Source organism: Drosophila virilis, chromosome 2, assembly GCF_030788295.1.
Source record: "Drosophila virilis strain 15010-1051.87 chromosome 2, Dvir_AGI_RSII-ME, whole genome shotgun sequence".
Lineage (NCBI taxonomy): Eukaryota > Metazoa > Arthropoda > Insecta > Diptera > Drosophilidae > Drosophila > Drosophila virilis.
This window is the reverse complement of record NC_091544.1, coordinates 2,013,357-2,027,124: the sequence shown is the minus strand read 5'-3', so window position 1 is coordinate 2,027,124 and position 13,768 is coordinate 2,013,357. Positions and strand designations below refer to the sequence as shown.

The following is a 13,768-nucleotide window of genomic DNA, read 5'->3' as shown; positions in this document are numbered from 1 at the left end:
AAAAATATGTGAATTTGAAATGTCACTTCGTTGGGCACACACACCATTTTTATGGGGGGGCGGCCATCAAGCTGTGACTTTTTTTAAGGGTCACCATTTCCAGTTAACGTTTTAACCTTTGCTCCCATAAATTGAACAAACTGCTGGCGGTGCAGCCCCCGCCACCTGAATGCGGTGTAGTATTTATTCAACAGTTCAAAAATATTTGCAAAACGCTTCACAAATGCATTTTTTGTCAAGCCATTTATTGAAAATATGTATATAAAATGGAAACGCGTCGAATGTGATTGTTGCAGCTGAAAAGCCTGAAATGGAAAACGTAGAAAAGCATATATTGAATTAAAACCAACCTGCAGCAGATAATTGATACTCGAATGGTTTTGTACACATATATATACACATGGTACATATATGTGTATGTATATGATAAATAAGTAGTTCATCGACAATTTGTTTAAATGCTGAAGTTGAAATAATCCCTGCATATAATAAAATATTTGAATGTTTAGTAAAAAATAGCTCATAAAATAGGTAAATTAATAAGTACGTTAACCAAAATATTAAATTACAGACACTTGTCAACTTATTGCCAAACAAAATCAATGCCAAATTCTTTAGCTTGCATTTTCATCACATTTAAAGCTTGTTAACCTTGTTTAGACTTTGCCAAAAGTATTCAAAGTGGCCAGATGCATAAAGTAAGCATCATAAAATTTCATTGTTTTTCTCTGCTGCACTCAACCAAAAAGTAAAAACAAAGGAAAAACAACCAAAAAAGATGCCAGTGCAATTAAAAAAACAAATGTCAAAAAGTTACATGCGAAAACTACACGATGCTTTGTGTTTTGTTTGCATGCAAAAGCATACTCTGGTTTCTGCTTCTTCTTATTCTTCTTCTATTTTTTATTGGTATTTTCTGTTTTGTATTTTTGGTATTTTTGTTGCTGTTTGTTTTGATAGCCGAAACCAAATGCAAATTCAATTGGACGTCGCATGCATGCAGGCTGTGTGCCACAGGATATCCGGCTGGCAGCCATTTTAGTCATATCGAGGGCCTTGCGACAGCCGAAAGCTAAACAATAACATTTTTTCAAGCCGACTACAAACACACTTACGTCGTACAACACTTGCATTCTCAAGAGTAGCAACACTTTTGCTATGTTTTTTAGTTATTTATTTTTTTTTTGCTTGGCCTATAAATCAGAAATTGAGCTGCGGTCGCCCCAAACCCTTTGCTGCCCCTCTTCTGACTGTCTCTGCTGCTCTTTGTCTTTGGCTCGTATATTATGAGCTCATATTAAAACATTTTACACACAATTTCGTTGCAGTTGGTCGCCTGGTGGCCTGCCTGCCAGCCTGCTTGGCTGCCTGCCTGGACCAGGCATGAATTATTATGCACCTAGGCGTATACGCAATGTTTAATTTTCAACTCGAGCGGCAGCGGCGCGCGCTGCACACACATAAATTCTAGGGCCGCCGACAGACGACTTGTTCAATTTCTCCATATTTTTGCCGGGCATTGCCTAAACTGCCCCCTCGCACCTCCCCTCCCCCGAGCTGGACAATGTTGAAGCAAGAAAATATGTCCGAGCTTGCTAAGGAGCAGTCAGTATTTTTTTTTTTTTTTTTTTTTTGAGTTTGTTTTCCTGCTCAACTCCTGCCGCGCGTGCCCCAAAATGGAGAACTGATGCAGGCCAGCCACGTACACATGTCGGAGAACTAACTGCAGGCAGCCACGTTGGCAGCCACGTTGCTGCCCATTGCCCATTGCCCATTGCCCAGTGGCATTGTTGCTCCTCTGCCTGGTCGTTGGCATCATCATCATCAACAGCGACGCAGCAGCAGCGGCAAAAATTTCAGCCATTTGTCCTGCATGCTTGCGGCATAAAAATATGCCAGGGCCAGCATTTTCATGCGGGTCATCTACTCCCGGCTACAGTTCCCAGTTCCCAGTGCCCAGTGCCCAGTTACCAGTTTTCAGTTCCTGCTTCAACTTGCAGCATTTGAAAGTCATGTGCCGCCCCCTTCCACTAGGTGTTCACTGGGCGTCGCCCCAAAATGTTAGTTTGTGCAGTTTTCTCTTTTTTTCCTCTTTTTTTTTTTTTTGGCAGGGCAGTCACCAACTTCTCAGCCTCCGCAGCGTGTTGCCCTAGGTAGGTAAGTTTTGGGCAGCAGTCTGGCTGGGCCGCAGTCGGAGTTGAGAGCCTGCAAAAATCACACAAATAAAAAATACGGTTGATCAAGGGGGTGGGGGGGATGGGTTGGCATAGTACGTTTAGCAAATGGACTCTGGCCTCAAATGCTGCTGGCACTTTCACAAAACATTTGAAATACAAATAAAAATTTGCAGCATGTGTGTGTGTGTGTGCGAGTGTGTGGAGGAGAGACGTTGCTGCTGCAGCTGTTGGAAATCATTTCAAATGCAAAGTAAAATTTCATTTTGTTTTACTTTACACTCACACACACATTTGCCCCAACCCCTAGCTCGGGGAGCCCGCCGTCTGTCTGCTAGTTGAACATGTTTGTTTACGCTTCATCATGTCGTCGTTAGTTGCTGGTTGCTGCCAGAGTTGCCAGAGCTCTCAGTGTCTCTCTCTCTCTCTCTCTCTCTCTCTTTTTGTGTGTGCTGGTCAAGCGTCTGCACCATTGACACGATGACATTTTAATATGGCTCGTAACTTTTGTTTAGCTTAGACGCACATCCAGCCGCAGTCCCTCCCACCCACTTGCTGGCCAGCGTCTTTTGTATTGATGTTGTCATTGCTGTTTGGCTAGTTGGAAGTTTGTGCCGATTTTTATATTTGTTGATGCTTTTGTTGTTGCTTTTGTTGTTCCTGCCTTCAGCTTACGTGCGTGTCATCAGGCAACAGCCAGCGATTTGTATTTAGATTGAGATATTTGTATATAGACAACAGCTGAAGATATTGCCTGCAGCTGCACAGACAGTTAATTCAATTCAGTTCAGTTTTATTCAATTTTCATATAAAAAAAAAAAAAAAACAAAAAAAAAAATGAGAAGAAAACTCTGCCCTCCCGCCCGTTTTTATGTTGATCCCATGTGCTTGCAGTTTTCGTCATATTTTCTTTTTATTTAGGTAAATTGCTGCCTGATTTGATTCAAATTGAAATCCAAAGGTAATGTAGTGCATAAAATCAGAGTCATGCAGACATATACATAACACGCGTCGCCCAACTGCCCCCTACCCCTACCCGCTGGCAGCACCTTTCGCCTGCTGCGCGCTCAATTTTTCATTACTCATGCTTCAATCAATCACAAAAATGCGATTTTATTTCATTTTCATGCGTATTATAAGCGCTGATATTCACATTTCTTTTACAGCTCGCATGTCGCGCGCTCCATGCTCCATGCGCTTGGTTAGGCGAGGCTGTGTTGTAGAGTTGTTAGAGGGCGGTGGAGGGGGGGTCGACAGCCGGCAATGGCAACATGTGGTATGCGCATTGTGCTTTGCATATTGCCAATCCAGCCATTCGACAAAAACAGTGTGGGCGTGTGTGTTGCTGCTGCACACAAATTGAAATTTATATTAATTTAAATGGGCAATTAAGCGGCAGCTATTGGAAAAAGGTTTAGCGTAAGCTGCGCCTCAGCCAGCACCCAACAGCCAAACGATGGGCTATAAAATTCAAACCACAGACTCTGCTGTGTCATCCAATCGAAAGTCAAAGTAATTGAGGCATTGAAATGAGAAAAAAATAGATATACACAGAAATTTACAAATATGTATATGCTGGGCTTGGCCAACAGGCGCAACAAATTGTCAAGAGCGTTGCAAATATTGATGATATTTTAAGATAATTGCATTTTTTTTCCTATAGTCTAAGATATGAATAACACGAGTTTTTGTTAAAAATTTTTGAATATGAGAAAAAAATTTAATGCCTCGGCTGTTATGCAAGTCTGAAATAAACGTAGAGCAATTGAGCAATCAACCTGTGAAAAATCATATCGAGTTAAGACTATTTAAATTAAAACATTGATGATTCGATGTTCTTTTAATTAAAATTAAAATTAAAATTTAACCATTATGACTCGATGTTCTTTTACACCAGATAATGTACTTCCGCCAAAACTTGACGGCATCCAAATACTTAGCCTGGCATTTGAAGCCGTGCCCATATTGTTCGGTTGCCTAAGTGATTTCTCATTATAAGAGACATCTACTCACATCTGAGGAAGCAAAAAAAAGTACAATATATAGCTTAGAATTCCAAAATATGCCATAAATAAGATGAACGTGCACGCAACATTAAAGCCTGACTGGCAGATACTCTGGCCGTGCCGGGTCTGATCAGATATTTGCAAAGGCGGATCAGCATTGTTATTTGTATAGACAGGGTATTTATAGTTTTTACCAATTTCACTAGTAACTGAAATATTTAGGAAAAAAAGCCCCTTGATGCTTATCGAAACCTTCTTTTTTAATGCGTCAAGCATTCAATCTCCCAGATGATGTCAACGTACTAGCAAAACACTCCATTAGCAGCTGAGCCCCTGCCAAGTGCGTGCCCACAGCCGCCCCCGCACGCAGCCAAACCCAAGAGCAAGTGACGTGGCGATCACTTCTTGAGATTCTCCCGCTCCCACACGCACACACACACACACACACACACACACACACACACACACACACACAGACACGCTTACACACATGCACATGTGTAGTACAAAGACGAGTTCGGGTACGGCTTCAGCTGGCAACAACTTTTGGCGTTGCTGTCGCCGCTTTGACAACGCCTTTTGTGATTGGAATATAAAATAAGATACAATACATTGTGCGACGACGACGATGTGGACGACAACAATAGAGTTGAGAATCTGTGAAAGACGCTGTGGCAGTCGACAACACGGGGCAACAACACAAATCAAACGCATCTGTTGGTGAATTCGTCAGGCAGCTGGCTGGGAATTGGAAAAGAAGTCGCAATGTGTATCTGTATCTCTGGCTATGTATCTGTATCTGCTAGCTTGTGCTTAGGTTTGTCAATTGGTGACGGCTGCCTCGTAATTACGTGACGTTTTTGATAAATTTTGATTCGCCACGTGATGGCCGAAGCGCCCCATTACTTAAGACTAATGTGCGGCATGCTCTCAGAATTGGAACAAACACTTTAGCGCATGTCTCCCTGGCTATTTTTGTTGGCTGGCTTTAATGCATTTTCTATTAACGGTTTGGCATCGCCACATGCTGACCCAGTTCGTCAATGGAATTGACAAATACACGAAAGCCAAATGAATGAATCGTCGGTCGAGCGGGGCGGGCGGTGCTCCCTGGACGGTGCTGAGGTTATCAATCCAACGAATTATAAAACTGCGTTCAATGCATTTTGACACAATTTTTGGCCGCCAGCCAGCTGTTTACAGAATTTGTATACACTGCTCATAAAGCGAAAAAGGGGCATTTTTACAACAGTTTTAGATTCATTAGGCGCAAAATAAAAAGCACAGTTGAAAGGCTCAGTAAGTTTTGTAGCCACTGCATTAGGCGAACAGATAAAGAGTAACTTAAACTACAATGAGGGACGCTTTAAGGAAAGACACAGAGCGGGAAACCCATAACTAAGAAGGGTGTTTCTAAGGTCCACATTTGTAGATTTAATTAATGAAGCTAACAGTTTAAGCAGCACTGCTACCACACTAAGAAGGCTCTTCTCAAAGGAAAGGTTCCTGAGACACTTGGGTTCACTCCCTTGGGCCATAATCAAGGCAGATGTCTTGAGAAGAGACGCAACATACGAAACATTCACTCGAACTTACAGTCTTCGAGATACTACAATACTCAAGAAAAATGACTTGAATATAATAGTTTTAGAATCACATTGATTTTCTTAACAGTTTTAGAGTCACTAAACCCCTGTCGATAGGTATCTTTTTGGCATTCGTTAAGCTCGTCGAACACTGAGAGCAGAGTGTTGCTTAGTCGGTTGCATTTGATTGCTACGTGCTTACGAACTGCAACTGCACCTACCCATAACTTATGTCTATACAGTTAACCATGCACACGCACACACGCACACGCACCCACTCACCGGATTTTTACTGTACTTTAGAATTGGCTTTAAAACGGTTTTACCCGCTGCGGCTGCCACCTTTCCCCACTTAGCCAAATGTTGCATTTGTCGCTGTTGCTGTCGTTGGTTTATTTTAATGTCATTATGCTAATTTTACAGTTCAATTGAATCGAACTACAAAAACAAAGCCGGGTGAATACTATATACATCGCATATAGACTTTAGCTGAGCTGCCAGGTGAATGGCAGGCCGGCATCTCCGTTCATATTGATGAGGCTGTTGTTGTTGTTGAGGCTAATGTTGCTTTGCTGTTATGTATTCTCTGTTCGGTGACTGCATTTGACATTTTGCTCATTGCTTTCTTGCTAATGTTGTTGTAGTTGATGTTTTGCACGCCTCTTTACCTTTCAATAAAAATTGTTGAATAATCAGCAGCAGCAGCAACCATCAGCAGCGGCAGCAGCAGCGGCAGCGTGATACGCGCATTGAAAGGCTCAAGAAGAAAGCGTATTGCGAATTTTGTGTGACTTGATTTGCGTGATGTGCATACGGCAACAACTGCGACAAAGGCAAAGGCAAAGGCAAAGGCAGTTGGCATGGCAGCTGTACCTCGTATTATATAAGCCCGCAAATGTTATGCTATTTTTAAGCACTATATAAATAACAAGCATGTGTGCCTTAAAAGTTCAAAAAATAAAAAGGAAAGGGCGAAAGGCATAGACAAACAAGAGCAATGTGCCGGAATGAAGGCCCAAACCTGACTCCATCGATGGGGGGGGGGCTAACAGGTGGCTGCTTGAAAGTGTTTAAACGTCTGCATCTGTTGTAAGCCATAGAAAAAGTCAGAGCCATACTACCTTAAGCTAGTTTATGGTTTACTCATAAGCAGAACTTACTCGCGTATATTAATGCGATCTATTACAGTTAGTAGGTCTTCAATTTAGTTTAGCCTAATAACTGAGAGCCAAGTTTGCAAGCAACTTGAAAATTCAGCTCATTAACTTTATTAGTGCGATGAATATTTCTTCAATGCATAATATATTAGTTTTCTAATTAAAGTTCACTTCTTACTTTACCTACGATATGTAACCGATTTTCCATCAAGTGCAACTGATTGTATATATCGATTTACAATAACAATATATATCTACTTTAAAGAAGCAAAGATACTACGCTTTAATTTATATATAATTATGTTTGTCTACAATTTATATAATTTTATGTTTGTTTAACATTTGCTATAACTTATCGATAAACTGCAGTTGATGCTTCTCGACCCAGGCAAAAAAAAATAACTCTTGCATTAGCTACATATATGTATATACCCCGTAAGACTCGGAGTGGACCTTCTGTTTGCTCCTACCTAAAGTCTTAATGCTTTCTGTTGAAGAGCTTTCCGTTTGCCTGTCGATTAACAAGCAAATGAAACTTTAGTATTTCGATACATTTTATTTCAAACAACATGGCCAGCCAAACATCCAAGTTAAGGTTCTACATCAACGTTTAGCACATGTTTATTCTAGGGAAAAAGAGAAAACACAGACAACATGTTGTTGTCGTCACCCCTCGCCACACATTACCCCAACTGCCCGTCTCCCCTTGCCTGGCATATGCAGCACAATTTTCAACAATTTCGAGAGCTTGACCCAAAGCATTTAGCGCTTAAGAGGAAAATAGGCAAAACGTGCCGGGCATAAGTGAAAATTTTCTAGGCAGCACCATATTAGATGTTGCCATGACCATATTTAAAAACCAAACGCCAGTAAAGTCACAGATTTTTGTTGTTGTCGTTGTTGCTGTTGGTTGCTGTTGTTCACTGCTGTTGTCAGTTAATAAACCAAAAACCGGTAGCATAAAATGCCGCTTGCTGTACAGCAACAAAGTCTGGCTAGTTAGCTGAATGACTGGCTACTGCAGCGTGTTGTTGGTATATAGAAAGAAAAGAAAAAGAAAAAAGGTCAGGCGGCCAGCGCTGATATGGATTTGGGGTCTAGGAATTAGGGCTTTCAATTGGTTTTCGCGCTGGTATTGAATTTGCAATGGCGCCGGCCAATTGATAGCCAATTTTCGCGTTTTGCAAAGAGATGCGCCTGGGCTGTGCTGCTGCTTCAAAAATTCACTTCGTCCGGGTCTGTAGAAGCCTCTCCAACACAAACAGCAAGATTTGTAGTCAGGCTACGGTAAATGTAAAGCAAAATCGATATTAATATTCTTTTAACTTCTCTTTGTCCGCCGACTCAAAAAACTCGGAGCCCTCTTGAAAATTCAATTTGGCGCTAGGTTAAAGCCCGTTGACAAGTCAAAAGGTTCAATGCACCTCAGGGCGTTGCATTTACTGCAAGCCATATCTATAAATGTAAATACTTTATAGCCAAGCAATATTTTGGGCCAATTATTAATTAACTGTAAATGTCAGGGGCTCACGGCAATACATTAATCATAATTAGTTATGCCACACGACAACGGCAAACAACACCAGACAGCAACAACAACAACGAAAACAACACCAAATTGGCCAATGATATGTTAACAATTAGAGCTGATTTGAAAAACCGATTGGAGTTCAAAATTTTGGAGCACTAAGTGCCAACAGAGGGCAAAGCGTTATTGTTGAAAGTTTTGTACAACGATTAGCTAAATGTAGCGCAAAGGTTTTCAGGGTGTTGTTGTTGTTGTTGTTGTGCATCTACGTAACGCAAATGAGTTAACAGCAACAACCAAAACAACAACAACAAATATATACAACAACAGCTAAAAGGAAAGGTAAAATGGTGCACATAACCGGCTTTGGATTTTAAGCGATTCACTTGGCCAAAGAGACAATGCGGCGTATGCGTAATGTGGCTGAATGCGCATACGTATGTGTGTATCTCTGTGTGTGCGTGTGTTTGTGTGTGTGTGTGTGTTTGTTGTTTGCTGTGTTATGTTTAACCCTTTTGAGAAGTTATCTAATCCAATTAGGAGCTGTCGCAGCATTAAAGTTTTCGAGCGCAGCATTGCGTAAAGAGCACAATGGGCGTGGCACGGCCAGCGGGATTTTGTAAAGGGCGCGGGTGGGGTGGTGTGCGAGGGGTCATCGAGGGCAGCTGGGCAAAACGTTTTGGCACCAATTTGTTGTTGCTGCTGCTGCCGCTGCTGCTGCTGCTGCTGCTGCTCTCGATTAAGTTTTCGTGCACCAACTGACAAAATTCGTTATAAAATTGCATTGCAATGGACGTTGGCAGCAAACATTTTAAACAATTATAAAACTTGTTTTACGCTTCACAAAACTACAAAAAAAAAAAAAAATGTAATAAAAAAAAATACAGCACCAGCTACAACTGCAACAGCTAAGTGCAACCAACGATTTGCCATCAAATGCGCCGCAGCTGTCAAGTGCAGCGACGCCCGCCTTTTTTCCTTTCTGTTTTTCTTTTATGTTTTTTTTTTTTAAATGTGTTTTTGGGATATGGCGCGTTTCGCATTTCGCTGAAAATGTTTCACAAATCAACGCTGAATAGATGCTGTTCATTTTTCAACATTTTGATGACTGTCCAGGCGATTATTCAATTTATGTTTCGGATTATGGCATTTGTTGTTGAATTTTAAGCAGGTTTCTGCTGAAAGCAAATAGTTTTATTGCAAATTATCAATCTAAATTTTCATATGCTCTAATTGGAAACTAGTATTATGAGCTATCAAAACGCACGCTGAACAAATATTAAAAGCTGTTTTAAATAACTAATGATGCGGTTTTAATTAGTTATATCTCAAATAATAAAAATAATAATAATAAAAATTCTTTTCTTCTTCTTATTAAGATTTTTATAATATTATATATTTCTGTTATATTTAATATTTGTATATTATGCCCAGCTTAATTTGAACATTTCTCCGTTTAAAATATATGTTTTAAAAGATTTTCAAATTTAATTAAGTGCTTAGAAAAAGAGAATTTCCTATATATTTACTAAAAATCGTCTTACGTAACAAATTTTGACTTTTTAAACTCTATAATAATGAATATAAAAAAAATAAGAGTTAAAATTTGTTCTAAAAGGCAGTTTTTAACATTTGATTGAGCCCACTCTTATTTTGTATAAATAATTCCCACTTCAATATAATTATTTTTAGAAAATAGAATTATCAGCATATCATTGAATTTGCTTTGATCACAAATTAATAAAAAAAACTACTTTCTGGAAAAGCAGTACGCATTTCAAGCAGAGAAATATTCATCCAACGAAAATGTCAAATAGTTCATTTGAAGAGGGTAAACTTATGGCTGTCATAGGCGATGAGGTGGCTGCAGCGCAAGCGCGTTTGTCGCTTAAGTTTTTCTGAATCCGTTTATTTTTTTCTCATCTCTTTCTTCCTGCAGGACACCTGCGTTGGCTTTCTGCTTGGCGGCATTGGCGAAGTCAACGAGGAGCGTCAGTCGAACTTTATGGTTGTCGAGAAAGGTAAATTTGGCAGCAGATGAGTAATTTTCATTTTGAGTTTCCCAATTAAACCGAGACTTGTTGTTCTGCCTGACAGACACCAGCGCCGCGGCCATAGACGAGTGCTTCAAGCGCTTCGTGGCACGCGAGGATATCGCCATCATAATGATCAATCAGATATATGCGGACATGATACGCGCCACCATCGACAAGCACCTGCTGCCTGTGCCCACTGTGCTGGAGATACCCTCGAAGCAGCAGCCGTACGACGTTAACAAGGACTCCATACTGAAGCGTGCGCATGTGAGTTGCATTTAATTCAAATATTCCTTTGGCCTAGGTATTAAAGTCTGCATTGCTCCCAGGGCATACTCAAGCCTGTGGTGCGTCGTCGCTAGAGCTTGCTGTACAGTGAAGCCCCTGCACAAAGCGATCTCATGTTATACGAATTGTTGTATTAAATATGATGCATATAGATAGTAGAAGCTTTGAAAGGCTTTTGTCATTGTTACAAACTCGATGCCACAATTGATTTGAAAAGTTTTGGAAAATAGAAAAGACAAGAAAAAAGGCAACGGGCGGGCACCACAAATATTTCGTGCAAGTTTTTCAAGTTTGCTTTTTAAGGAAATTGTCGAAAAGAGCATCAGGCAAAATGGCAAAAATCTGTGGCAAAGAAGGGCTGCGCGTTGCACACTGCACGCTGCAAGTTGCAAGTTGCAGTGGCAGCCGCAAACAACAGCTCAAGCCACAACAAAAGTAACAACAAAGTGAGCGAAAACGATACAAATAAGCGTTGAAAATGCCAATACATGGCAAAACCTAGGGCGGAAACAAAAGCACGAGCACGAGAGAAAGAGAGAGGGAGCGATAGAGAGAGAGCGACGCAACGAAGACACAACAAGAAGTTGCTACAAACTCTTAAAAAAGACAGCGCACATTGATACAATTTACGTTGCAAGAGAGTTGAATTACTGTGCAGCAAGGGGCGTGGCTACAGTGCAAAGGGGGGGGACTCCACACTGTTTCCTCGAGCGCTTAGCGCAACAAAAGCATGCGAAAACAATATTTGCGCAAAGTATTTTACAGCAAACTTTTCGCGCCAAGAAGTTAACGCAGAGGCATTCAAAAAGTTGCGACAACTTTTTGGCGCCTTCTCTCAGTGGCATGTCGCGCGCCGCGCTGTGGGCATGCCAGCCGCCGCCCCAAAAGTAGGCAACGCACGCGAGCGCCGTGCACAATTCTACGCCTGGAAGTAGGCAACGGTAAATTCTAGCCAGGCACCAACGTGTATATCATACGCGCCCACCGATAGCATCCATTGAAATTTAATGAGCCGTGCAATTTGAGAGCAACCAATTGGCCAACTGTCAAAAACCAGCGCTGCAGGTACAAAATGCTGACAACAAAATGGCGTGCTACGTTTTGAGGGCCTAATTAACCGCACAGCTGTCACAGTCACACACACATAAACTCGCATCCAGCCCCGGCCCCACCCACTTGCCGTCCCTTGCTACAAAGCGGCACGCGGCGCACGCTGCGTATGCGTAATCGCATTTCGTTTGATCTGCCAAATGCATTCGACTGCACTACTCAACTGTAAACGCCACACCAAAACGCACCCCCCCCGCCTTCCTTTTCCATGACTCCAACGAGGCCTAACCAAATGCCGGCAGATAAATAGCCTGCTTAACAAAGGACATTGAATCTGTGGCGCGCGCAGCGAGTCTTTGAACAGCAATAAAAACGCATTTCATACAAGTCTCTGCTCCGAAATACACATGATCTAATTTTAACTTAACATTTCAGTGGATGTTGCACAGCTTTCGATAGGCACTCAATACCAATTGTGTGTGTATCGATAATTATACCAACTGCTGACCTTTACCTAATTGAAAAACATCAAAAATGTTTTCAAAGTTCATGCTGTCAATGCTTTAGAAATTTTGATACTGTTTAATATCCATTTTGCGTTTACAGTGTAAAAAGTTGTTGGCTCCACTCTGTTCTGCCTTGACCTCTGAGAGTAGAATATGGTGGGGCTTTGACAGATTTAATCTTTTTCAATTAATTGCATTAGGAAAGCCAAACACTCATCCGATTCTCTGGTTTCATGCAAAGGAATCGTAATGAAAAGGTATCTTAAGGCGCACCTTCTGAGATTTATCGATAAAAGTGGAAGCAAATGCCACAGGCTGCGTTGGTTATAATAAATATTCCGAAATATTCCGTTATATCGATAGCATTGGGAACGACTAACTGCTGATGAAACTATCGAGTGGTGTTTATTTCCTTGAATTTTTGCTCCTTCAGCCGCACAAACGACCTAAACCTAAGATATAAAGATGTTTATGCAACTTTTACATTAATCTAATTTAGGTTGATCAGAAATCGAGTTTTTTGGCTTTCCTACAGGTGCAGCTAACAGCGTTTATTCAGATTCGTCTCCAACTGCTTTAATAAAGTCGAGTGTTTGAAATTAAATAGGTATTTTTAACAACAGAAAGATAGCTGAGAGGTTGAAGGCTGGCAAGCTGAAGCTGGGCCTGAAAGCAAACAAATATCCGCACCTTTGGCTTGCAAATTATATTGTGTTGAAGGGGGCCTTTGTGTGTTGCACAAATGCTTGCAATAGCATGCAGCCAGTTTTAATTAAAATACAAGCCGTGGCAGAATGCATCCTACACAATACACAGACAGAGGCATCAATTGGCTGGGCGGAGGATAACAGAGGGACGTTTCACTGTACTTTTGACATATCGCAAGAAGTCGGAAAGGCAGAAGCAGAAGCAAAGAAGGAAAACTAAATAAATAAGTGAATGGCAAAAGTCGAGGCAACTCCAGGGCCGCATAGAGGTTGGGTGCTGGGAAACTTCTACTTCTGCAGCAGGCTATGGAGTGAAAATAAATAAATAAGATTATTCAAAAAGTCGTTTTGAATTCCCATGACAGCGCTTAAAAACAAACAGCTGAATGCAATTTCAAAATGAAAGAATGAAAAGCGGCTCACAATAACACTGAAAAACTGAGACAGCTTCTGCCAACAAAGGCCCTGAGAAAATACAATACTTAGCCAATGTAAATGAGATGCATAGACCCGAAATATTTTCAAGCAGCTCGACGAGCACTTCAAGTGCTAATTGAAACTAGCAACTGCAATGGGGAACCACATTTTCAACATTCCCATGTCAAAGGAAACCAAGAAGTGCATTTAAACGAATAAAAAGTCTCGGATAGACAGAGCGTGACTAACAAATACTCTGTACTCAGTTAAGAGCTGTGCTCTTAATAATACAGAAATATAACAAACATAAATA

General features: G+C 41.0%; 1 protein-coding gene across 2 annotated transcripts in view; it reads left to right on the top strand.

Annotated features, from left to right (window-relative positions):
* The window catches only part of Osi1 (Osiris 1), a 90,214-nt gene that overhangs the window by 30,901 nt on the left and 45,545 nt on the right, over positions 1-13,768 (top strand). The window contains exons 1-3 of one of the 2 annotated variants that reach the window (XM_032439106.2): positions 10,152-10,311; positions 10,391-10,472; positions 10,549-10,754. In XM_032439106.2, the coding sequence (XP_032294997.1) occupies positions 10,258-10,311; positions 10,391-10,472; positions 10,549-10,754 (342 nt within the window). In that variant the 5' untranslated portion in view covers positions 10,152-10,257. Of the gene's footprint in view, positions 1-10,151; positions 10,312-10,390; positions 10,473-10,548; positions 10,755-13,768 lie in introns of those variants that run through there. The other variant, XM_070207459.1, reaches the window with a different exon arrangement.